This window comes from Musa acuminata, chromosome BXJ2-2 (assembly GCF_036884655.1).
Source record: "Musa acuminata AAA Group cultivar baxijiao chromosome BXJ2-2, Cavendish_Baxijiao_AAA, whole genome shotgun sequence".
NCBI lineage: Eukaryota > Viridiplantae > Streptophyta > Magnoliopsida > Zingiberales > Musaceae > Musa > Musa acuminata.
Window position 1 is genome coordinate 25,179,886 of NC_088339.1, and position 24,448 is coordinate 25,204,333.

The 24,448-nt window shown below is 40.0% G+C and overlaps 5 protein-coding genes, 1 non-coding gene and 1 pseudogene across 8 annotated transcripts; 4 read left to right on the forward strand and 3 right to left on the reverse strand.

Moving 5' to 3' along the window:
* Positions 1-349: 349 nt before the first annotated feature.
* On the forward strand, positions 350-4,127 carry LOC135605554 (uncharacterized). The gene is made up of 7 exons (XM_065095778.1): positions 350-619; positions 747-827; positions 1,537-1,664; positions 2,960-3,111; positions 3,275-3,422; positions 3,505-3,664; positions 3,764-4,127. Exons 2-7 carry the CDS (start codon positions 815-817, stop codon positions 3,853-3,855), a joined length of 693 nt encoding a protein of 230 aa, XP_064951850.1. The 5' UTR covers positions 350-619; positions 747-814; the 3' UTR covers positions 3,856-4,127.
* Positions 4,128-4,597: 470 nt separating this feature from the next.
* Positions 4,598-7,795, reverse strand: LOC103976072 (uncharacterized). The gene is made up of 4 exons (XM_009391256.3): positions 7,597-7,795; positions 7,431-7,524; positions 5,830-6,036; positions 4,598-5,356 (listed from the first exon to the last, which is right to left on the reverse strand). Exons 1-4 carry the CDS (start codon positions 7,672-7,674, stop codon positions 4,662-4,664), a joined length of 1,074 nt encoding a protein of 357 aa, XP_009389531.2. The 5' UTR covers positions 7,675-7,795; the 3' UTR covers positions 4,598-4,661.
* A 471-nt stretch (positions 7,796-8,266) lies between these two features.
* On the forward strand, positions 8,267-14,068 carry LOC135605555 (ATP synthase subunit beta, mitochondrial-like; annotated as a pseudogene).
* Positions 14,069-15,056: 988 nt separating this feature from the next.
* Positions 15,057-16,427, forward strand: LOC135605556 (heavy metal-associated isoprenylated plant protein 20-like). 2 transcript variants are annotated; one of them, XM_065095781.1, is made up of 4 exons: positions 15,057-15,218; positions 15,363-15,438; positions 15,858-16,185; positions 16,284-16,427. In XM_065095781.1, exons 1-3 carry the CDS (start codon positions 15,132-15,134, stop codon positions 16,148-16,150), a joined length of 456 nt encoding a protein of 151 aa, XP_064951853.1. In that variant the 5' UTR covers positions 15,057-15,131; the 3' UTR covers positions 16,151-16,185; positions 16,284-16,427. The 2 variants fall into 2 exon arrangements, with proteins under 2 accessions (XP_064951853.1, XP_064951852.1); XM_065095780.1 differs by lacking the exon at positions 16,284-16,427 and having other exon boundaries at positions 15,858-16,259.
* A 748-nt stretch (positions 16,428-17,175) lies between these two features.
* TRNAS-GCU (transfer RNA serine (anticodon GCU)) lies at positions 17,176-17,257 on the forward strand. The gene has a single exon. It is a non-coding gene; the product is annotated as a tRNA-Ser (tRNA).
* Positions 17,258-17,632: 375 nt separating this feature from the next.
* On the reverse strand, positions 17,633-18,681 carry LOC103976386 (zinc finger protein 8-like). Its single transcript, XM_009391580.3, has one exon. It carries the CDS (start codon positions 18,449-18,451, stop codon positions 17,633-17,635), a length of 819 nt encoding a protein of 272 aa, XP_009389855.2. The 5' UTR covers positions 18,452-18,681.
* A 1,596-nt stretch (positions 18,682-20,277) lies between these two features.
* On the reverse strand, positions 20,278-22,170 carry LOC135582340 (uncharacterized protein C24B11.05-like). 2 transcript variants are annotated; one of them, XM_065094636.1, is made up of 8 exons: positions 22,080-22,170; positions 21,820-21,874; positions 21,671-21,736; positions 21,442-21,539; positions 21,250-21,375; positions 20,851-21,165; positions 20,706-20,771; positions 20,278-20,591 (listed from the first exon to the last, which is right to left on the reverse strand). In XM_065094636.1, the coding sequence occupies exons 2-8, from the start codon at positions 21,863-21,865 to the stop codon at positions 20,439-20,441; spliced, it is 870 nt and encodes a 289-aa protein (XP_064950708.1). In that variant the 5' UTR covers positions 21,866-21,874; positions 22,080-22,170; the 3' UTR covers positions 20,278-20,438. The 2 variants fall into 2 exon arrangements, with proteins under 2 accessions (XP_064950708.1, XP_064950707.1); XM_065094635.1 differs by having other exon boundaries at positions 21,820-21,880; positions 22,080-22,167.
* Positions 22,171-24,448: the final 2,278 nt, after the last annotated feature.

Here is a 24,448-nt window from a genome sequence, read left to right on the forward strand (position 1 = left end):
TTCCTTCTTTTGTGCGAGGGAATTTATACCTTATTTTATCTTCTTTTCTTCTCATTTCTCTACGTCGAAACATACGTCGAAGTCCACATCAAGGATTCGAATCTTGAGTTGTACTCGCCGGGTGAACTCGACACAGCTCGGACCCGACTCATGTGACGTGACAACTAGGTTCATAAATCCGATCCGAGTCACGAGAACAAAGAAAGCATACTTTAATTCGCCATTCCGATCCGACGTGACTCGTTTCGACCCAACCAGGTCGACTCTGGGTCAAGAAATTTTGACCGACTCACGACTCGTCCCGATGGTCTGCGCTAATCAACGTGGGAATCACGTGACAAACGGGTGGCGGTCGGTCTGAACCCCGCACTGCCTCAACCTCAATCGGTTTCGCTTCCCATCGGTTTCCTCACCTCCGCCCTCCGCCTCCGCCTCCACGCATCTATTGCCGTCGCGATTTGCCCCCTTTGCTCGGCTGCGCCTCGCCCTCTCCGTACTCCACGTACGGACGATTGGGCACCGGCTTCCTCCTCTCTGTCCACCACCAAACCCTCCCGAGGGCCAATCTTGGCTGCTTCGAGCGACAGTCGATTGGGGCGAATCTTTTGTTCCTCTAGAGGTTTCGGCATCTTTTTGTTTTGCTCCTCATCTTCGGATAATGGGGGAGGACGGTTGTGCTATGTTCGTTAATGGTTTGGCGGATGATTTGTTCTTATTCGGATAGTGTACTTGTGCTTTTGTTGCAGAAATTTCGATTAGATCATTGCATTGGTTGGTTGAAGCAATAGAGGATTGAGTTTGAAAGAGGGAGCTCATGGCCGATTGGGGTTAGTTGTCATTGAACTATAGATTTTGGGATGATCGCTTTTTAATTTAGAAAAAAAAGACTAATATAGTTAAATCTTAAAAAATTAGTCGTAATTTTGTTATTCATAGTTGTTTGCAGTGGCAAACATGTTTTATTTTTTACTTTAGGAGTAATTAAGATTAATACCATGACTGTCGCCATTGATACTTGTGGGCACAAGTTGTATGCACTCATATCTTGGATGTGATTCAGCACTTATGATTTTGACAATAAGATGCCTGAGATAGAAACCAAATGATTTTAACTGTTAATCTTACAGCTATCATGAATGTCAGAATTCCTACCTTGATCATTGCCTCTCATCAGACATTAGGACCATTAGAATTTCTCGTTTTGGGCTTATTTTGCCAGAATCTGAAGCACTGCTCTTCAGATTTTTTTGACAACATCATAATCTTATCTCTCAAATACTTGAATTCCATTTTCTATTGAGATTCATTACTTGTTAACATTTTTCTGTAAGACATACATAGGTTTTATGGGGGAAATAGGTCTTTTATGTGTCTATTTGTGTGATACATCTGTATAGAATGGCGTAGTCTAGTATATGACAGTGTATTTCCTTGCAGAGTGAAGTATCTTGCATCCTTCTTCTGTTTGTGGTCCCTCCTGTGATGTGTTTTGCTAGTATAGCCATGTTCATTTCTTTCTTCATTCTTCTTTCTCAGAAGAAGACGACTTTGAACCAGCGCGGCCAAGTTTAATAACTAATCAGCCAAAGAGCCAGTGGGATGATGAGGATGTGGAAGATGAAGATATCAAAGAATCCTGGGAAGATGAGGAAGTTCCTGTGCAGGTAAAGTTGTCCTGATATGTCCAGTGGCATGATATGCATGCTGGTGATTTCATAGATGTACTTATGAGATTTTTTTTCCCCTTCCTGGAATATGTGGATGGTCCTATCGCTATCCTGGAACTTATAATTTGGCTATGGATGATGCTGATGTGAATTAATTAATCTAGTTGTTGTTTAATTGTAGCTTTCCAGTAAAATGTGCTTTGCAGGTAAACTAAAGGTTTTGGTCCACTTGTAATGAAAAGGAAAGTAAATATCCTTGAATATATGTATAGGTGTGCTCACCCTTCTGTATGTAGGTCAGTTTCTGGCATGGGACATTGCATGGTACTGAGGAAATATTGACTAGCAGGTCTGAGGAAATTCATAGTACATAGTGATGTCTTGTCTTACTGAAATGAAATATGGAACTGGACATTATGTATTTGTACAAGTTAATAATTTAGGTTCAGCAAGCAACTAAATTATAAATGGATGTGTTATAGAATTATCCACCTATATCTGCTGGATGTTCGTTGGATGGTTTTTCTATACATATAAGAAAGTTATGGTATTCTTAAAGAAGCCAAATTGACTTGAATCCAATAGTTAATTCATTGAACAAAAAGAAAACAGTAGTCTGTAGCTCTATGGTCTGGATTAATATATGTATTTCACTATTTCTACAGATTTATGGTAGAATGCTCACATTATCTACATATTATGTTCTTTTATCTGCATTTGCATTTTAAATAGATATTAAACCATCTTCATTGAATATGATAAGAAACTAGAGATGGGAGTTGTTTGGGGATTGTTAGCATTGAGGATTTAGCTTCTTCATTGAACAGTTAGGTTTTTCAAGAAATAGCTTAGGGACACAAGTCTATGGTGCCTTACTATTATCAGTATGGACAAACATCTTCTGTAACATCATCACATGGTAGTGCCTTTCAACTATCTCAAAAGTGCAATAGTTCTTTTGTTGGATCCATGTTTACATTGTCTTGGATGCAGTGACACTGGTGTATCCTCAGCCTCTAACTGCACTCTCACTGGGATGCTTTTAGGCGTTCCTGCGAAAATGCAGCTCCATTATTGTATATGTCCAATAGTTGCTTTGATTAATTCCTTCACTGCAAACCTCTTTGTTGTTCTCGTTTGGATAAAAGAGTTTTGTGAATCTGTTATTCTAAGACAGTTGAAAGATGTATGTTGGTATTCCGTGGGACAACAGAGGAGGGTGCTAATTTTCATCTGTATATATGTACATACATATATATAGTGAGATGTAAATTGTGATTTTGTTGATGCAGGCACCTAAACCAGAACATGTGGTAGAAACTGCTGCACCAAAGCCAGGTCGCAAAGGCACTGGAAAGAAAGAAAAAGTACCTGAAGCAAAGACAAGCGAAATTGCTAGTGAAGTTCTAGCAGATCCTCTTGCTGAGAAACTTCGACAACAAAGGTTAAACAATTGTTGTGTTTCTTGTTTATGTTTTCAAGGGATTCACTCTGGGTAATGTCTCCCTTGTGTAGTAATATAATCAGGACAAGACACTAGTTACCTTTATTTTAGCCATTTTGGTCACAGGTGCTTTCATTGGCTAACACGTAACAACTCTTGGCAGACTTGTTGAAGAAGCTGACTACAAATCAACTGCTGAGTTGTTTGCCAGGAAAGGTGATGAAAAATCCCTAGATAACTTTATTCCCAATTCAGAGGATGATTTCTCAGAGTATGCGGAGCTTCTCTCTCATAAAATCCAGCCTCACGAGGTTTGCAGATCTGTCTGAAGATTTTTTGAATCTTTTACTAGTACCCGTTCTCTTGGTATTGACCTACTTATTTATTCTTCAGAAAAGCTTTCATTACATAGGCTTTCTTAAAGCCATTATGAGGCTCTCTATGACTTCTTTAAAAGCAGCAGATGCGAAAGAAATAGCTTCTGCTGTTACAGCAATTGCAAATGAAAAACTCAAGGCAGAAAAGGAAGCTAATGCGGGCAAGAGGAAACAAGGTAAGTATTTAGAATGACCTCGTTTTAGGATATATATCTGCTGCCATCCTGACACAGAATAGTGATGGAATATTTTGTTTCACTGATATAATTTGACAGGCACAAAGAAAAAGCAGCTTCATGTAGATAGGGCAGAGGACGAGTTTGCTGCCGGTGGCTATGATGATATGGATGATTATGACTTCATGTGAGTAGTTGGATTGGTTTCCTCTTTCTATATGTACTATCACATAATGGTCTGAGGTGGATAAGAACCATCAATGTGGCAATTTCCTGTGCCCTACACAAGGCTCTTGAGGAAATGTAAAGACCCTTGTGCATTTATTTGAGTGGCTTTTGTTCTCACCTGTTTCCTGTTTTGGTGGAAAATTTATGAACAAGTTTTGCAATTATTGTGTGTAGAACTGTATGCTGTTTTTGGTTAAAGAAATGTTATATTCGTTGTTTGTCATACAGAACTCTATTAAGGTTGCCATACGGACATATTTCCTTCCTTGGGGGCATGTTGGCATTGTCATTCAGTTCTAATTTACCTGTTGGTGATTACCTTTTTGTTTTTTTTTTCCTGAACGAAGAATAAATTCCTTGGAAACAAACTTGGAAGTATGTAATCGAACATGCATTGCAATCATCTCGATACAAAAGGTTTACTCACTGATAGGCTCCACTCGAAATTTACAAGAATTAGAAAAAAAATTAAATAGGTAAAACTCATCCCTTTGTTTTTGTCATTCCTTTTATGGAATCCTCTGCTGCATGCTGCTCAAATTGCAGAACCAGCAATCTCCATTTGATTAGGACAAAGCTTTGTTCTATATCTTGCATCATAAGACAAATCCATAGTAGCTGTAACTCTGTAAGTAATGGCTTCCACAACAAACATGTCAAAGATACACCTATTGCCAAGATTCCAAACATTATAAGCCAGAGGAGGAATTAAAACGTCATTGCCTCGTTACTTTGAGCTAATATAATGTGAATAACAAGAATGTATACATTACACGGCTAGCCTTCCCATTTCAGCTGTTAGATCACCACCCAATCCATGCTGCAGGTTTCCCAAAGAACTCTCCAATTGTTTCAAGGTGACGTAGACACCGTCAGGTGAGCCTTCAAGACTCTCAACTTCAACGTGCATCTTATCAACTAAGCGATGCATCTTGTTGGCACTCGACTTCATCTGAGAAATCTCCTGTGGTGGATAGACACAAGCTCCCAGCTCGTTCACCTCTTGACCCATTTCCCGACAGTAAGTAAGAAGTTTCTCCAAGGAATCGGTGGATTCCTTGCTGCTAATTTTGAGTCTGGAGCTCTTGAGCAAGCCTGTGATAAAGCGAATAAGCTCTTTAATGACAGCTAGTGTATCAGAAACCACACTGATGATCAATTGTGCAATTGCCATCTCCTCGGCCGAGAGGTCATCACCGATATCAGCTTCAGTTAAGTCACCCTCTTCATCAGATGTTGACTCGGCAGCCTTATTGGACACTCCATCTCCCAAGTCATTAGATGCAGCACATTTGAGTTCACCCATTTCCCGAAGAACATCCTTCACTGAAACTGCAACCTGAGTTATGGCTCGCCCAACAGCAGTGCAGTTTGTAGTTGGGGTTTTCTTGAGGGCAGCACACGCTTCCCAAACTGTTCCTGCTAGCTGTGAGATGGAAAATCTCTTCTCGTGATCATGGGACCCTGCAAAAAGTTCATAAATGTATTACATTCTTCTGGTTTCAAGCTAATAAAACATGTTAGATTTGTTAGTGTAACAAGAACACAATATAGTTTTTTGAGGGAAAAAAGAAGAAAAAAAACTAGAGCTCTTTTCTCCAAGGGTAAAAAATCCATAAAATTATCACTGAAATCAGTCATGTAACCAGACCGGTGAATCTTTTCTCCAAGGGTTAAAAATCCATAAAATGATGACTGAAATCAGTCATGTATCTAGACTGATTTCACCGGTCAACATTAAGATCCAAAATTAATCTTTTTTTTTTGTGTGTTTTTAAGTTTAGCACTTGTCTAATTGTAACTTGCTAATCAGATTATGGAAATGGATCATATCTTGACGGTGGTGAAGAAAAGAAAAGGTCAATCTATAGCCACGATATTTAGAACTTTCAAATCTAAAACAGCAAATGGATTCACAAGTAAAGCATGATATGCACCGTAGGACACTGCTTCTCTTAATAGTGCAAGGCTGCAATCGACAACTTGCTTGGCAGCAGCATAGATACTTGCATGGAGGGTGGGCCCCGCTCCAACTGTGCTTCCATGGCAAAGTAAGACAAAACCATGAATTATGTTACAATATGCGCCCATGTTCTCCTCTAATGCCTTGGCATCGGGTGCTTCTCCACTCCAAAGCATTCCAGCTGCATAAGAGCATAAGCACAATCAAGGACTACATCTAACAAAGCAAGTTCAACTACTGAATAGATACCATCCCGAGAGGATAGCTTCACGCATTTTGATATCATAAATTAACATCATTCTACAAATCAAAACATGTTCAATAATACTAATGGAAGCTGCTTATGAAAACAGAATCAAAGCAAAATTTTTAAGTATACTAATTAACCATGCACTGATTAAGGAGATAACATAAGCTGATGACTTGGCGCTGAGCCACAGACATTTTTTACCTCCAAATCCTTCCCACAAGAAATACAGTGTCTTTCCAAGTATATTCAGAAATTTAGACTTACTGACCTCTGCACCATTTAAATAATTACACCCCAGAAAAGAAATATTAGAAGTACAACACTTGTCAATCTGCATTGCCCATGAATTGATTGCTAAGATTGCTCGAAAATGATTAAAATTAGTAACCGATACAATCATCAGTCATTCAACCATATTTGTTAAAAATCACCAAATGGTAACAATTTCAGTAAGCAAGTAGCCACCAAAACATAGTCAAGTCTGATATTATACACCACATATACAATAGTATTGTGTAATTCTGATCTGATTATGGATTATTTCTCAAAATTATAGCCAAAAGTTGGTAAGAATAAGCTAAAATTCATCAAACTAAACCAGATTGACCAACTTTGGCAAACTCTTAACTAATTTTATAGCCTCAAAAATGAAAAATCAGGAAGATGGAAAGGAGAAAAAAAAGAAGAGTGGGCTCAAAGAATGATATAAATTCCTTTGTCTTTATTTCCTATGTCATTTTCCCTATTCGTCTCCTTACCTCCACTGCTCGCCGCAGCTTTTCTATTCATTTGAGGTTGTCAGGTTGTCTATAATTCATCAACCTTCAATTTAGTTTAATTGATTCTAGCCAATTCTGATCAATTTCTAGCTATAAGGGCAAGAAGTCTGCAAAATTTGGTCAAGTGTATTGTATCAAACTTGACTGATACTATGATAATGAAAAGGCACCCTGATCAAATTGCTCCCGGAAGCTGTAGCAGATGATATATAATTAATCGAGTACCAACTTTGATGCTACTAGGAATTCCAAGTAAAATCGACCCATGTTTCTTGAAACACAGCATGGACAGAAAACAAAACTAACACAAATTTAAGTTTCTAATGCCTAAACAGATTAGAGTAGTAGCAGAAGAATAAGATATATTCTCCTTCATGGAGCTCAAACCCATTCATAACCATCGGACGCTGCTGTGTTGCCTTTAAATCAGTACTATTCCACTAATTCTAGTCAGATGTGGTGGCTTCTGATTCTACATGATGGCTTAAGAAGATGCAAAATACTCATTTGATCAAAATTAATCGTAAAAAGAAAGAGCACGCGCACCCATAGTTGCTTGTTTGGAGACCTCATCCCCCAACTTGGTAACTTCCGACCAATCCACCTTGTCCAGAGACGAACCGGCGGAGTGCTCCAACATCTGCCATCGCAATCGCGGCACGGATGAATGAAGGCGATGACTAACAAGCGAAGAATACCAAGATAGCCGTACCTGGAAGGTCTCCTGGATGCTGTGGACGTGAGACTCGAGGACTCGAGAGAGATGCGCCCATTTCGCGCTCTTCGACATCTCGGCGGCGATCGTGGAGTGGTGAGACCGGAGGAGGAGAGCCTGAGTTGAAGCGTAATGTCACCAAACTGGTCCATGTGAACCCTAAGGTCAAATCAGCTGCTCTAAGCCGGTCCATGTGAACCCTAAGTCAAATCGGTGCCTTCAAGCCGCTCCATGCAACACATGGACCGGCTCTGGGTGAGGATGGTCCGTAAGGTATAACAACCCAATTAAGCTCTTAATGTTATCTTAAAATAATTAAATAAGAACATATACTGATACCTTCAGCTCTGGGCACATCATACGTTTCGCTCCCTGCGGCCAACCTGCAATGTGCTTGGACGACAGCAGTGGGCCAACAGTAGTTTTTAGATGGGTCCCACTCATTCGGTTCAAATCTAAACGGTGCCAGGTGGGGCAGTAAAAATACTGGACACAGCGGCTCTATTCGGCCGCCACCAAACGATGATAAACTCACTTTGTTACCTGCTTTGTGATTGGAAAAAGAAACGCCATTCGCGCATTGGTTGTGGGCCCACAAGACTTGTTATATGGCTAAAAACTAACAGGTAGGGAAATATTAGACAATATATAAATTACTAATAATATTTAAAGAAAGCGATGCGTTGTGTCGCCCTCTCACCGGTTGTTTCGGCCGAGTTTAGAATCTGAAAACCCGAATCTGATCTCTCTCCTCTCCGATCCGGCCGCCATGGCCTCCCGCCGCCTCCTCTCCGCTCTCCTCCGCTCTTCATCTTCCCGCCGACCCTTCCTCGGCCGTCTCCCTTCTTCCCCCCCGGGGGCCCCGCGCCCTTCCCCTGTCGGCTCTCTGCTCCACCGCGCCGTCCGCTACGCCACCGCCGCCGCAACACCCTCGCCACCTGCGCCGACTCCTCCTCCCAAACCGGCCTCGGGGCCCAGTGGAAAGATCACTGACGAATTCACCGGCGCCGGCGCGATTGGGAAGGTATGCCAGGTGATCGGCGCCGTCGTCGATGTCCGATTTGACGAGGGGCTGCCCCCGATCCTAACAGCGCTGGAGGTGCTCGACAACCAGATCCGGCTCGTCCTCGAGGTCGCGCAGCATCTGGGGGAGAACATGGTGCGGACGATCGCCATGGACGGAACCCAAGGTCTCGTCCGCGGGCAGAGAGTCCTGAAAACTGGTTCGCCCATCACTGTGAGCCTCGAAACCTCTTCTCTCCTCTTTTCAATCGGAATGGCCTTTCTTTGCGATCGACATCAAAAACAATTCTTGTACAATGCCGATATATTTTTTCTCGGGTAGTGGTGAGATGATGAGTGCAAAGCAATTGTTATTTATGTCAAAGATGACTGTAGCAATGTAAATAAAAGGTAAGCTATCTTTTTCAAACAGATCATTAGCAGAGTAATGTAGCATATGAGCTTAAATTTGGATATGGCTCTAGATTGATTTTGTAAATCATTATTTGTATATATTGATATTTATCTGTTTACTTCAGTGACAGCTAGAAAGTCAACAAGACAAGTTTTTTCCTCTTTTTTCTTTCAGCTTACGCTGTAACTAATTCTGTGTCCTCAGAAAGCATTCACACTTATTAATGTCGTTCCCCATGTTGTGAATATTGACCATCCAATGTCTTTTGTGGTGACTGAGTATTACAAATATTGATTGGTGGACTTGGTCAAGTTGCTTCTGTTTTGGCAATACTCTTAATTCATATGAACATAGATGATAACCTCATCATCATGTTTTTTCATATCTGGTTATTTGGTAAAGTGAGATATATGTAATTTTACTTATGTTTTTTATGGCTTCTTTTCTTTGTTCAGATGCATGTTATCTTAATTTTTCGCACCTGGTTATTTGGTAGCAGTAATAAATATGCAATTTCACTTACAATTTGTGGCTTCTCTACTTGTGTAGGTCCCAGTCGATGGGGTTACCGTTGGCCGCATTATGAATGTTATTGGGGAACCGTTAGATGAGAAGGGTGACGTCAGTAAGATTTCAGAGTTTTATTTATTATTTCTTTACATTTGGTTCAAATTAATTTCATATTTTATGATATTATGCATGCTTATATCTAATTTATTTGTTGCTTTCTTTTCATGGCAAAGAGACAAGTCATTTTCTTCCCATTCATCGCGAGGCACCTGCTTTTGTTGAGCAGGCAACAGAACAACAGATTCTTGTCACGGGAATCAAGGTGTGGTTTACTTCACCTGCCTGTGTCAGATGCATTTTTCCTCTTGGTATTGTTTATAATGTTGTTTTGTTTAAACTCCTGTATTTTTCTCTTTTTTTCTTCAGATTAGTATTGAAGTGCTCTGCCTATCATAACTTTCACATTTTAATAGGTTGTTGATCTTCTGGCACCTTATCAAAGGGGTGGAAAGATTGGTTTGTTTGGTGGTGCCGGTGTGGGTAAAACTGTACTAATCATGGAACCGATCAACAATGTTGCAAAAGCTCATGGTTGGTCTAAAGAGTTGATCATTTATTCTTGATATTGATGATCGGTAATTAACTTGAATCATCAAATTCGTTGCAAAGGTGGTTTCTCTGTCTTTGCCGGTGTTGGGGAACGTACTCGTGAGGGCAATGATTTGTACAGAGAAATGATTGAGAGTGGTGTTATTAAGCTTGGAGACAAGCAGGTCTATTTGGAATCATCTTCTTATTGTTTTTTATTATTATGCTGTTTTAATGCTTTTTTCTAATGATGGTGTTTGTTTACTCGGTTTGTATGTCAGGGTGAAAGCAAGTGTGCTCTTGCATATGGGCAAATGAACGAGCCCTTGTGCACGCGTTGGTTTGACTGGGTTGACGGTTGCTGAGCACTTCCGAGATGCTGAGGGGCAGGATGTGCTTCTCTTTATTGACAACATTTTTCACTTCACACAAGTACGTCTGTAGAGATCTTGAATTTTGAATATTTTATCTTAGTATCACTTTTGTACTCTATACTTGGTATCCTCATACAGTTTGAATTAGCTAGGCAAACTCTGAAGTGTCTGCCTTGCTTGGTCGTATACCCTCTGCTGTTGGCTACCAACCAACCCTTGCTACTGATCTTGGAGGGCTGCAAGAACGTATTACAACAACAAAGAAAGGATCTATTACTTCAGTGCAAGCTATTTATGTCCCTGCTGATGACTTGACAGATCCGGCTCCTGCAACAACCTTTGCCCATCTGGACGCTCGCGACAGGTTTATATATGCAGTTGTTATTCTGTAAGCTGTTTCTGTCAGTGTGTTAATTGTCTTACCATCCTAGTTTAATTTCATGGGCTTTGTTTTTCCACTCATAGATTTCTGAGCTCGGCATCTATCCTGCTGTCGACCCTCTTGACTCCAGATCCAGAATGCTTTCTCCACACATGTTGGGGGAAGAACACTATAACACTGCTCGTGGTGTTCAGAAGGTCCTCCAAAACTATAAGAACCTACAAGATATCATTGCAATTCTGGGAATGGATGAACTCAGTGAAGATGATAAGTTGACAGTTGCTTGTGCTCGAAAGATCTAGCGGTTCCTGAGCCAGCCTTTCCATGTTGCTGAGGTATTCACAGGTGCACCTGGAAAATACAACGAACTGAAAGAAAGTGTTAACAGCTTTCAGGTTAGAAAATCAGGAACCTATTTCAAAGACTTGTGTTTTCAAGTTATTATTCTTCTTTTAAGCAAATTGGATGCTCTGTTTGTGTTAGTCTAGTAAAGTGTTTCTCATGTGTCAGAGGTATCAGATCTTTGGCACATACATGTTCTGGTGATTAGTACATTATGAAATTCTATTCTTAAGCATACAATCCACAAGTGCTTCAGAAAGTTGCATGTTGAAAGAGGGAAGAGATAGAAATGTAATAACGATTTTCCAGTATATGGGCTAGTTCTATGCATAATTTTTTATAAAACAATCACTCTGTGCCAATTTAACCAACAAATAAAATTAACTACAAAGACATGTGTGAAATTTTGCACTCTGCATACTGGAGTCAAGATGGTGATAAGATAAAAAACTTACTAGCAGATCCAATAATATGATTTTTCTTAAATATTTTTGTTTTGTTTGACTTGACTACATGGTATGTTGCCTTATCACATTTTATAGAGCAGACTGGACCCTTCTGAGCACACCCAAAGACCCATTGTAAGTCAATCTAGCCATTGTCCAGCTAGCCTGAAGAGGGGTGATCAACCTTATCTTGTTCTTGGATGGCAGCCTGCTTTAGATTGGGCTTGGCAAACATGAGGCCAAGAGGTGGATGCAGCCTCAAAGCTTGATTATAGCTTGTTCTTGATCGGAATATCAGTGGCTTTGAAGTTAGGAAGTGACTTTTAAAAGGAATTCTGTACAAGCTAGATAAGGAAGGACAACCTTCCTGTTCGGGTGGGATTGAAGATCCGGTCAAAGAAGGATCTCTGGCAGGCTAAACAAAGAAAATGATGAAAAGATGAAGATGAGATTCTAGAATTCCATCCCTATTAAAACATGGGCTGGCTGACGGCTACCACTTCGATGGAGTCTGAGGTCGATGGTCCTTGTCGAGAGGGGATGACAAGCAGATAGGGCCTACCATAGATGATCAGCCATGTTTCTTTAATGGATGACAGCAACTACATCAACAGATGAGATTTACTTCGATTATTTGACATACTTTTTATAATATTACTCATGTTATTCCTAGAACTATATGGATTAGATTAGAACCCTTCTTAAATTAAGAGAATTGAAAACCATTAGCCCTATAAATATGATTTGATGTTAGGTCTATAGCCATTTCTCGGAATTTGGCTACTGTTTCATGTAAAAATTTTGGTTATCAGAATAGTTATCACCTGTATTTGGGAGATCCATGTTGCTCCTTAAATTTGAGATTGTCCTGATAGGTTAGCAACATTAGTGTTCCCCCTTCTTGAGAAATGTATGTGCCTAACTGTCCATCAACAGACTTTTCATGACAATGCATTGCAGCAGGCTCCACTAAGCTTTTGTGCATTGCTGCAATACTAAATGTGTGTAACTTGATACACAGATATTGGAGACCCAGTTTCGGCGACTATGGTGTCATCGGCCATTCTACGGCATGTGAATAAAAGGGATAGTGCGCATCTTTGAGATCGTGCCATAAAATATTACATTCTTCTAAGATGCAATATGTTTGCAAATTACTACATTCTTTAAATCTCAATGTCTCCTTAGCTTTTGAGTTTGTTCAACTGCCTGTTTTGCTTGAGCCTATTGGACTTATCTCTGTAACTGCTGTTCGCATATATGTTGGTTCATGTGATTTACGCTTTTATACCATGTTTGGCAGGGTGTTTTGGATGGGAAGTATGATGACCTGCCTGAGCAGTCATTTTGCATGGTTGGAGGAATAGAGGAAGTCATCGGAAAGGCAGAGAAGATTTAAGGAGGCAGCAGCATGATAGGAACTCACTACTATCCATATTTAGTACCTTTGAGGATGCAGCTGGTGCTTCCTGCATTCAACAAATTGCAATTTTGAAGTGGTGACTTAGATCTTTATGCTTCGTTAGTCCTGGGTCAGATTTGTGGCTCTTTAGAGATGAGAACACATCATGGTCCTTCGAGGATACATTTGGCCCAATACGAGAATGCAGAGGTCTGTTTGATCATGCACTAAGATGGAACTTTCAAATGTCTATTCAAGTTAAGTATTTGTGTGCATTGGCTGTAAGGCAAATGGATTCGTTTTCAAAAGTGGTGGTGCATGAGTTCACATGGACAATTATTGGTGCTGATCTAGTTTCTTCTTGTGGTGCATCTTCTGGCCTCCAAGAAATAGAACGTCCATATCAGCAATTTAATGATCAGGGGCAGCTGGAGACTAGAAAACAATTGCTTGCTAATTGTGCAGTTGATCTTTCCATTTCTTCTGAACTTATTAAGTCTAAGGGACTATGAACTGCACACGGGGAAACCTGCACTGGCCACCAATCCAGCCAGCCTTACATTTCTTCTTGTAGGGAGTGATTGCTCTACTCAAAGCTGGCTTTGTGGTTGTGGAAAAGCTGCAGCAGCCTATGCCTCTCAAAGCTGTAATTGGCATCTGGAATTGCAATTATTGGAGCGGTGGAATGGACTCATTGTAATAATGCCTCTCATTTAACGTTTAGAGAGAGTCCTTTTCTTGCGATTTGCTGGAATACTTGGAAATGAGAGTCTTTACTCATCATCCTTGTCCAACCAAACTGGTGAGCAGAAATCATTAGAACCTGGATATTATTAGCACCAGCGACGCCATCTGTTCCCTTGCATAATTGAAGCCCCGATTAGGTGCTTCGCAAAGTTGCGTACCGTGTAGTGGACGCCGTTATTATTATTGTACAAGGTATGCATATATTTATCTGTATACACAGTAAGAAAAAGAATAATCGAATGCAGAGTCTCTCACCAATACGAGTGATTAATTACTGTTCTTCGAATTTTATTTTTTTAATGATAAAATTCATGTGTGACTTCCATCGTTGCTCCTAACCAAAGTTGACTCTAAAGAACTTATTTAGAGGGTATTTTGGAGAATTTTGCATGTAAAAGGTTGATTAGAAAGTCATATATAGAGTATATTAGTATCATAAGCGAGTTCTCAAAGTTTGCATAACAAGTCCAAGTGAAGAGATATAATTTTAGTTTCTCTTCCTGATTTATTAATAACTTTTTTCAATTTTTTAAATATTTTTTGGAGCAAACCAAAAGGTCACACTGTCAACATCAGCAATAATAACACAGAAATAATAACATAAAAGTCATGCAAGGGGCAGATCAATCTTGTAACTCGCAAGGGACATGTAGAATGTGTGGCCTTCGATGGGATGAGCTCAAGCCTATTTATGGCTGTGGGACAGACGACTCTCTCACTTGATACAGCCACACCCGGACTGTTCAAGCAAAGCTGCAAATGACCTCCACCACAAGCCAATTCTCCATAATTAATGCAGAGAAAGCGAAAAGAGAGAATCGAAAGGAAGAACATAGTTATAGTTTATCTCCACCTAAATGATGATATAAACTTAACGTAATATAGCATTAATCTGATGCTTGCACTGCTAAGTGGGCAGTCATGGATGTCGACTTAACATCATTTTGTTACCCGGTGGACTTCCCCTTCGTAGTTAATGAAACATATAATGAAAGAAATCTACCACCAAAATTGATGTTTATGTCTGTCAGAGTCCTATATCACATCATACTAAAAAGGTCTTCTTCGAGGGTGGATAGATTAACCAGGAGAACATTCACTTGGTCGCGTGTCCTGAGCTATAAATCTTTGACTACCAGTTCTTGTAATCTAATTGAAAGATCATATGATCACAACAGGTGTGGAGGCAAATTTTATGGACTTGTATTGGCCTGTTGTTCTATTACCCTTGCTTTCTTCCTATAAATACATTGCTCTCGGCCCATCTCCCACAAGCACCTCTCTCTCTCTCTCTCTCTCTCTCTCTCTCTCTCTCTCTTTCTCAATGGGTGCACTCGATCACCTCTCGGATATGTGCAGTGTTACAGAGACAAAGAGAACACTGCAAATAAGGAAAAGGAGACCGCTACAGGTGAAGAACATCACCATGTTCGAGCCCTTTTGCTTCAGGGGCATCAGAAGAGAAATAATCTCTTCTGCTTGCTCTCTACCGTTAAATTTACTACGCTTTGTCCTTATCATCAGTTCTTGTTTGTGTTGTTTTCGGTTCGATCAGACTGTTGATCTGAAGGTGAAAATGGACTGCGATGGCTGTGAAAGGAGAGTGAAGCATGCTGTTAGCTCAATAAGAGGTACTTGACACGCCTCATTTCATTTCCCTTTCCTCTATCTTCGTGCAATATTCTCTCTCTATCATGTTGTTTCTTCTTGTATCGTATCTGCAAATAGTTTAGCTGGAACAAGAAATCAGTACCGAAGATGCATGAATACCGTACACTAGAATAATACAATCACCGGTTGGAGATTTTGCTTGAGCATTATCGATCATCTCCATCTAGTTCATGTTTGAGCACCTTCATCAAATCAAATATTTGGGATCACCCATTCTTTCTGTCACAACTACTAAATACAATTTTCACTACCATCTGTAAGAAACAGATCCTTCACGATTGAAAAGGAAGTACGGCTCCATGAACACTTCAGATTGGGTTCTGCACCTTAGTCTTCTCTCCTTACGACTATAGCTGACTTGGAACGAATTGGGTGGTAGGTGTGACGAACGTGAACGTGAACCGAAAGCAAAGCAGGGTGACGGTCACCGGCCACATCGAGGCAAAGCAAGTCTTGGAGAGGATCAAGAGCACGGGAAAGAGAGCAGAGCTTTGGCCCTACGTCCCCTACAACCTGGTCGCGTATCCCTACGTCGCCGGAGCCTACGACAAGAAGGCCCCTTCTGGTTTTGTCCGAAACGCGGCTCAGGCGGTCCCCAACCCCAACGCACCGGAAGAGCAGTACATGTCGCTCTTCAGCGACGATAACCCAAATGCATGTAGCATCATGTGACTCAACTTGCGCATGGCTGTGAGTGAGCTAATAAGGTGGAATTGTGATGCTGAGAACTTTAATTTTCCCGAGTTAAATGAGTAGAAAAAATAGATCTTGTTAATCACTATGTATGCATGTATATTTCTTGCAGAAGGGGAATTATCTACCGATTTCTCAGCAAAAGGTTTTCGTGCTTCCTAAGCCTTTCGTGTACTGCTACATGTATATATGTGAAGTCTGTGGAGTAGTAACAGCACAAATTGCAGCAGTATCAATCTGTCAGACTTCGAGCCAAGGATGAGCAGATGACCGCGTTCTTGTTTGCCAATGCATGTTAAAAACAGAAAGCAATCGATTAGTTCTCACTTAAAGAAGAAAAAAAGAGATGTGAAACATGTAGAAGATTATTGCGAAGAACAGCCATGATTAGCCATTGGCAAGTGCCATCCAACAAGGAAGTGAACGGAGTGAGAACTTTCCAGTAGGAACAATCATTGGATCACAATGTCAAGGTAGACAATAATATAGTAGGACACTGATTGCAAGAGCAGAAGAAGAAACTTTGCACAAAGTCAAGGGCCCCTTTCCAATCACCAATGGTCATCTGGCACCAGCATGTCACATTACTGCAACCTCATCATCCTCCCATTGTTCTTCTTCTTGTCCACATACACTCCTTTCCAGCTCGGTGAATCTTCTCTCCCTCTAGTGTCTTCAAGAACTACATGCGCAGGCTTTGTCCGAACATGGAGCTTGCTGGTGTTTCCATGTAGGTGTCAACAACTAATTGTAATGATGGGACTAGAGGTAAGGACACAGGAAAGGCAACAATGATGTAAAGCCTTGAAGCTAGTAATGATCAAGAAGAGACAGCTGCAATGCTCGAGCAACATTGTCCATTTCAAATCAGCAGCTGCAGCTCAAACTCACATGTGCTGGCAGTGGATATAAGCACCAAACACATGGAAAGTATCTGAAACAATAGATTTTGTTTGTTGTTGGATATTATTTATATAGGTTAAATAGCAGTAACCTTTCAATTCGTCGCTTTGGCCGAGTGGTTAAGGCGTGTGCCTGCTAAGTACATGGGGTCTCCCCGCGAGAGTTCGAATCTCTCAGGCGAAGCTTATATTTTTGGCCAACTCAAATGTGGGACCATTTCCACCTCCAATCACAAGGCTCCATCTGTAGGAACAAAAAAAAACGTATGGCCGTGGGAACTTTCACTGGAGGAAGCCTCGAAAAGACCAAAAAGCCCATCCTTATAACGAAAGAAACGAACATGGGTGTGGAGAAACATGGTCATTTGGGCTAAGAAATCCACACTCATTTATCTCTTATCACACACATTTTCTTATGAAGAATATTCCTCTTAGAAGCACTGAAGAAACTAAGAAGCAGAGCTTTATTACTCGAACAGGAATAGATAGATAGATTGCTAGGAAGAATGAAGGACAAATAATTTCTTGAAACAATCCAAGCAATGCATGCATGCTTTGATCACAGGTGCAAATCCAAATTCACAGTCTCCGTTACACTTTGCATTTCATAGTAAAATCGACTGCTCGAAGACGTAGTAGTAGTAATAGAAGAAGAAGAAGAAGAAGAAGAAGAAGAAGAAGCAGAGATAGCAGCATTACCGCTCCAACCAAAACCTCCTCCGGCTCCACCGACTCTCGACTCATCTCCTCTTGTGAGAGGCAATGGCATAACTCGATCCGCATGAACCAAACCCATGTTTGTGCCACCATGCACCGCCGCAGGAACTCTCCATGGAAACGGGCTGGTGTTGATCGGCTGCGTCGCCGAACCAAGGAAACGAGCTCCGACGCTGGTACTAGCGCGCCATGAAGGGTAGTGAGGAATGGTAGGGAAATCGAGTCCAAAACAGGGGTGGTGGCGATCGTAGTGACTGAGTCCATGCACGTTGTGGCCCTCGACAGTGGATGGTTGGTGGTGGAGCGCCGCTGCCATGTCCGGATAGAGCTGAGCACTCTTCGCGTGCTGCCGCTCGCGCTTGTGGGCGTTTTGGTGTCCGCCGAGGGCTTGTGATGTGGGGAAGTGGCGGCAGCAGTAGTGGCACACGAACCGGCGCCGGCTCTCGCTCCCACTGCCGGGGCTACAGACGGTGGCGCTGTCGGGGTTGGTGGTGAGGTCCTTGGAGGACTTCTCACCGTTGTCAGGCACGTGCGGGACTTCGACGCCAAAGAGGCGGACTCCGGAAGCGGTGGTGGAGGCCCTCTCACGGGCCGGCCTTATGAACGGGAGATGTGAGAAGGAGTCAAGGTTCATAAAGTCGCGAGTCTCGCGCTCACCCATCTCTATGTGCAACAGGCTTACAGAACACAAGGTCTCGAAGAGAGTCCATGGAGAAAATGAAAGAGATTGGGTATAGAGATCATGTTGCCCTTGCAATATCTCCTCGATACAAGTTCAATGACCTTTGGAGTTTGTGCAGGTCTCGAGCATGGAGGTGCAGCAGCAGCGACGGCTACAATGGAGGCAACATGTGATTCTTGAATGAAGCAAGGGGGCGCTCTGCAGCTCGAGGTTGGATCTTCTTCTTCCTCCCCTTCGTTTTATTCTTGCTACTTAAATACAAGGGCTGACTGTACTGATGAAATGACCGAGTAACATCAACTACTGCTGTAACAACACCATCACCTCTCTCTCTCTCTCTCTTGCTCTCTCCGGCTTTCGTGCATGTGTGCCCATCAGTCAGCATGGAGAATGGGTACGTGACAAGCGTTGATGGGAACATCCTTTACAGCATGCGACACTCCTGGTACCGATTGCTGTGGAAGCTCTTTATGGCTGTGGGCTTCTTTGCATCAACCACTGTTTCAATTGGAAGTGGTCCAGAGTCTGCGTTAGGTAATCAACTTAATGTGACTTGAGATTTAAACCACCCACAATTCTACTATCTTCCCCTCTGCAATTTTCATGCAAGTTTTCGATATGAAACCTAACCCAATCTAATGTTCTGGAAGGCCATATCTTATAACTGATATAGAGAACAATCTAGCGGTCAACTTTGTAATTAGATAGTGAGTTCCAAATGCAAATATCTTAATCTACAATCTATGCACACACAGAGATGTCTCTGCTACCAGTGGATGCGAGTACATCTTGGTTTGCTGCAACCTGGGAATTCTATATACTTGCACAGGCTTTAGAATCTCTGTACAGCTTGGACTATGGAGTTTAGCTTATCATCGTTTATGTGGTCCTTATGGCATCTAACCTTAATAACAATCCTTTTTATGTTCAGATGTGAACAGCTTCCAACCTTCTTCAGATATCACTTCTTTCCATCAGTAGCAAAGGTATTTGTTTTAGATATAAGTACACTATATATTATATCTGAATAGGTACTATGTCATGCATGCTTCTGCACTGTGCTCTCCAACCTGGATTTCCATGTGACGTGCAGTGATACATGCTTCAAGTAGAAACAGGGTGGGGGTGCTGATTCATTTACACTCTTATTCTGATGTTGAATGCGCCACTCAGAGATAGCAATTCATTTCTGACACCAATATTTAGCCAACCAAAAAGGACCACTCTGTCATTTTCAGGAAAAGAAACCTAGAATTTGTTCCTTGCAGACCCCTTGCTTTGTAGATTGCATCTATCCAAAGGCTGCTCCCATGTACTCCACAGAAATCAACTTAGTCCTACATGGGCAAGATTGATGCAAGTTTCTTTCGGTGAGCTTGTTCTCTCTTCCTTTCCAAGGAAGGCATGTATACAAGCTCTGAGCTTTTTGGGACGCAAGACCTCTTTGCACAGGTTCTAGCTGAAACAGTGACCTGATGATGACCATGGCACCTGCACACCAACTAAACTCTACAATCCACCACTGTCAACCTTGTGCAGAAGAGTTTGCCTCATTCATGGATGCCTCTACAATCAGGACTGCCTTCAGTCTGTTATCTTCTGCCCTCATCTTCCAGCTTGGGCATGTTAAAATAAATGAGAAACCCTAAATGTTTTAGTCCACTGCACCATCATTTGATCCTTTAACAAATCTGTCTTTCATGTACTCCAACCACATTAAGTTTCTGATATCAGATCGTATTGTTTATACCCTAACATCAGCATTAGTTCATGGCAACGAGGTTCTCAAAGTGACACAACAAGAGTCAACAGATAAAGTGGTTTATAAATCATCCCCACTATATTATTATTTAGCACAAAGTTGCATATATATATATATATATATATATATATTTTAGCTTCATCAATGGTACACGGATTTGTAATGTCAGCATCCCCACTGCGTTTAATACATATGCAATGATGTTTAAGCCAGGACTATGGCTTCCACAGAGGTGGTCTCAAGCACTGGTTTCAACTCGTCTCCTTCATCATGCCAGATCTCAGGCAATGCTTCTCTTATGTTGTGAATGCTCTCTAGTGCATTATCAGCCCCTGGCACGACCACTGAGCTCCCAACCTGCAACAATATATTATGTGACATCAATTTTATGTGATAATAGATTCATATAAATACCCCCTTGAGAAGAAACTGCACGGTCCTTCAACTTTTGCGGGGAGATCTTTGACTTACGAGAACAGTATGAAGGCCTGCTGCCTTTCCTGCTGCAATGTTTCTTGCACTGTCATCGAAGAAGACCTGTGTGCCGAAAAATCTTCGATCAGTATATGTTCATTTGTGTCTGAAATCAAAAGACGATCACTAAATTATGACTAACTGTTCTCCTGGGATCGATGTTTGCGATCCGAATTGCAGTTTGCATGGCTTCCACAGATGGTTTGCAGAGTATTCGTTCATGGGGAGTTGTGTTGCTTTCAGTATTGGTGATTGAGTCGGTTTCACTATAGAATCCATGATTATTTACATCATCTGGTAGATTATAAGCTGGAGTAGCTGTGAGCTTATCATCAAGTTCAGTCGTTTTTGGTGGTGGATTGAGCGTCTCAAAGCATATGACACCTTCAAAGCAGTCTTCTAAGCCAAGCCTGCTGAGAACCTTCGCAGCATGGGCTTGGTCTGCATTTGTGAAGATCTGAGAGATTGGAATCAATGAAATCAGTAGCATGAGATGTCTAAACAAATTAGATCTTTGCTCTTCGTAAGTGGATTTGCTTACTATCTTTCGTTGTGGCATTGAAAGGAGCATATTCCTCAACAAAGGATCCGGTTTCAGTGTCTCATATGGCAATCTTCCATGAACATAAGCATGGAATTCATCGTTGTCGAAGACGAAACCTAATGCCTGTCGATGAAATGCTTAAATTGATGGCTATCTTAACGGAGTTCTTAATCAAGTAGAAGTTTGTACCTTAAGACCAGCCATTGTTGTTCCGTATTCTTTGTACAATTCCAAGCACATTTTTGGGATTTGGCTTTCTTCTATTTGAAGATGGTGCAGCATGTAATCTGTGGTCAAGCACAATTCAACATTAAGATCCGTGTCATAACTCGTTGTCTAGATATGTTTATGACCTATGGTAACTAATTATTGGTAGATGAACGATTAGGAAATAGACTGCTGCCACAGATAAGTTTACCTTCGATGTTCTTGCGGCAAGCCAAATTGATGCCACCACTCAAGGGATATAAAGTATCATCCATATCTACCATTAGTGCATGTGAATGTAAGACTTCATTAATGAAAGAAGGATTCACGTATATAATTATGTCCGAAGTCTGAGCTTACCGAAGAGCAGACACTCATACTTGGCTTCACTCACAGCAGTTTCCATCCTCAAATTCTATACCTTGAAGAAATATGAATCAATGAGCAATACAACCCATACAAAGATGTTATCGCAAAGCCAAAGCTCAAACAATTAAGAACTTGAAATTATCATTAGCTTCAAAAAAGAAAACAAAAGAGATGACATGAGAGATTCACTGCAAAGAAGAACATGAAGAGCTAAAACAAAACATGAAGAACATGAAGAGCTAAAACGTTACCCCTTGAGAAGGAAGACCCGAAATGAAGAAAACCAAGTGAAAGAATATGGGAAGCTGATTGCTTGGAGTGATCTCCTGGAAGGCTCAATTTATACAAATCCAGGAAGCCAGATTAGTGGCTAATGGGATATGACTCTTCCAATGATTCCAGTGGAATGTTAGGGAAGCATTTATTATCTGTTCTTTGAATAAAGCAGTTTATATTCTTTCTTTTATCCTTGATGCCTTCCTACACAGATCCAAGTGCCTCCTCACATAGAGAGACGCAAATAGCACCACTAAACACCCCCAAATTCCATTCTATATCCTTATTTCTTATGCTGCTCGGCCACTGGTTGCCAGACGTCCGACATCCTCTTGGATTTTGGGAGCAGTTGCTTGCCAGAGTCTGGTCATGTGGCAGGATTCTGCAGGGTGTAGTGGACGATGGGGTTTATTCCTCTGTCGAGAGAGTGATAGGCATGAAGCATTTCGCCTTTCTTTGGAGTGCATTGCTGGCTTTCTCTTGTGGTGGCCTGCTTTGATGAGACACAAAGCAGCATAGAAAATTAGATATTGTAGAACGAGTTAGATAAGAGGAAGGAGGGTTGGTGAGAAGCATGGAAGGATGGTGGCTGATGGCCACTCAAACCAGCTTTTCTTGGTGGTTCATGGGTATGTGGTAAGGTTGCACAACAGAAGGAACAATACATTGCCAGATGTGTTGAGAAGTTGCTTCAGTAATCTGGTCCAGACCTGTGGATGAACAATACCCATGATTGCTTATGCTTCAGTAATCTGGTCCAGACCTGTGGACTCACAGAGACAAAGTGTTAATGCTTACCGAACGTAGATATAGATTGATTGCTTATGTCATCTATTTAGTTAGATAATATAGATTATTCGAATGACATTGAAATGAAAGGTATATAATCTGGATCTTGATCTAACATTATTTTATTTAAGTTGTTGATATTATTTTTTTCTATAACATATTTATAGTTTTTATGTTTATAATTGATACAAGCATATTTTGAAATCAAAATAACTTATATCATAAAAAGAATTTTAGATCTATGACTAGATTTGTTCATTTTTTAAATCATGATTTCAATCTCGAATTAATATTATTTCTAAATTAATTTATGATGTATTATGTCTGATCTTTGAATATATTCCTTCGTGCTCCTCGTCTACTTATGGGTGATGTAACGCGGGTGATCTTTGAATCTATTCCTTCGTGCTCCTCACTTACTTACAGATGATGTAACATGGGTAAACTTTGAATATATTCTCCTTAGCTATAAAATTAACCATTTTTATCTACTTTAGTCAAATTTTGATCGAACCTCAATTTTAACCTAATTTTTAATTTATTTATTTTTAAATTAGATTCTTGATTGAATCTAATTTTGATTAATTTGGCTATTGGGTCTAATCTAGGTAGCTTAATTTTGGGATGCCCAATTAAATAAAATTGATTAACCTATTTAGGTTATTTATAAAATTAAAAATAATTTTTATTTATGATTTTATTTTATAGTTTTCTCATATGACATGTTGATTATTTTTTTTTGCTTGTAATAATTAAATTTTAATTATTGTTCTTAGATATTTTTATAGTTATTCACATACATTTATTTAAAATTATAAAATAATATATATTTTTCTTATAAAGGCATAATTTATATTTAATCATGTTTATAATTATCAGATTAGATTTTTCTTTTAGGTTGATTAATGTTTAATAATTATTATGATTATTATTATTTTATTACTATTAAACTATTGTATATAAATTAAATTAAAATATATTTGATAAATATTATTTATGATTTATATATTTAAGTTTTATCTAACTGATAACTTTCAAAGTGGTTCATGAATTATATATGCTTTTAGGACATGAATTACAACATATATTTTGTTATTAATATGATATTTTAAATTATATTTTATATTATTATATTGATCTTGTAGTCATCAAAGTGGCATAAGCTAATAGTTTATAAAATTATATTAAAAAATTAGTCCTAAATAATATTAAAAATAATATTCATAATAGCATATATAATTAAGAGATTTAGATAATCCCAGAAGAATTTACTTCAAATAATTATGCAATGAAGTATGATGATACTATTTTAGATATCCTTGCGGTTTAAGATTTTATACCTAGATATAGTAATACTATTTCATCCATAAATAATTTTAAGTGAACATTTGATATATCAATATTTCACCTAAAAATAAAATATAAATAATATAAATAGCATCATATTTTAGAAACTCAAAGCATTAGTATTATTATATATTTTATAATAATATTTGCTTTCATTCTCATGCTTCTAATATCCATGTACACTTTTGTTCAAATTATTTAGTATAGT

Coding starts and splice junctions, on each gene's coding strand:
- LOC135582340 (XM_065094636.1), bottom strand. CDS start 21,865: ATGGAAACTGCTGTGAGTGAAGCCAAGTATGAGTGTCTGCTCTTCG. Junction 20,772..20,850: donor ACATCGATCCCAGGAGAACA/GTTAGTCATAAT, acceptor TTCGGCACACAG/GTCTTCTTCGATGACAGTGC. Junction 20,592..20,705: donor CAGGCCTTCATACTGTTCTC/GTAAGTCAAAGA, acceptor ATATTGTTGCAG/GTTGGGAGCTCAGTGGTCGT.
- LOC135605556 (XM_065095781.1), top strand. CDS start 15,132: ATGGGTGCACTCGATCACCTCTCGGATATGTGCAGTGTTACAGAGACA. Junction 15,219..15,362: donor GGAAAAGGAGACCGCTACAG/GTGAAGAACATC, acceptor CGGTTCGATCAG/ACTGTTGATCTGAAGGTGAA. Junction 15,439..15,857: donor TGCTGTTAGCTCAATAAGAG/GTACTTGACACG, acceptor ATTGGGTGGTAG/GTGTGACGAACGTGAACGTG.
- LOC135605554 (XM_065095778.1), top strand. Junction 3,112..3,274: donor GAGAAACTTCGACAACAAAG/GTTAAACAATTG, acceptor AACTCTTGGCAG/ACTTGTTGAAGAAGCTGACT. Junction 3,665..3,763: donor TGCGGGCAAGAGGAAACAAG/GTAAGTATTTAG, acceptor ATAATTTGACAG/GCACAAAGAAAAAGCAGCTT.
- LOC103976072 (XM_009391256.3), bottom strand. CDS start 7,674: ATGTCGAAGAGCGCGAAATGGGCGCATCTCTCTCGAGTCCTCGAGTCT. Junction 7,525..7,596: donor GCATCCAGGAGACCTTCCAG/GTACGGCTATCT, acceptor TTGCGATGGCAG/ATGTTGGAGCACTCCGCCGG. Junction 5,357..5,829: donor AAGAGAAGCAGTGTCCTACG/GTGCATATCATG, acceptor AACTTTTTGCAG/GGTCCCATGATCACGAGAAG.
- LOC103976386 (XM_009391580.3), bottom strand. CDS start 18,451: ATGGGTGAGCGCGAGACTCGCGACTTTATGAACCTTGACTCCTTCTCA.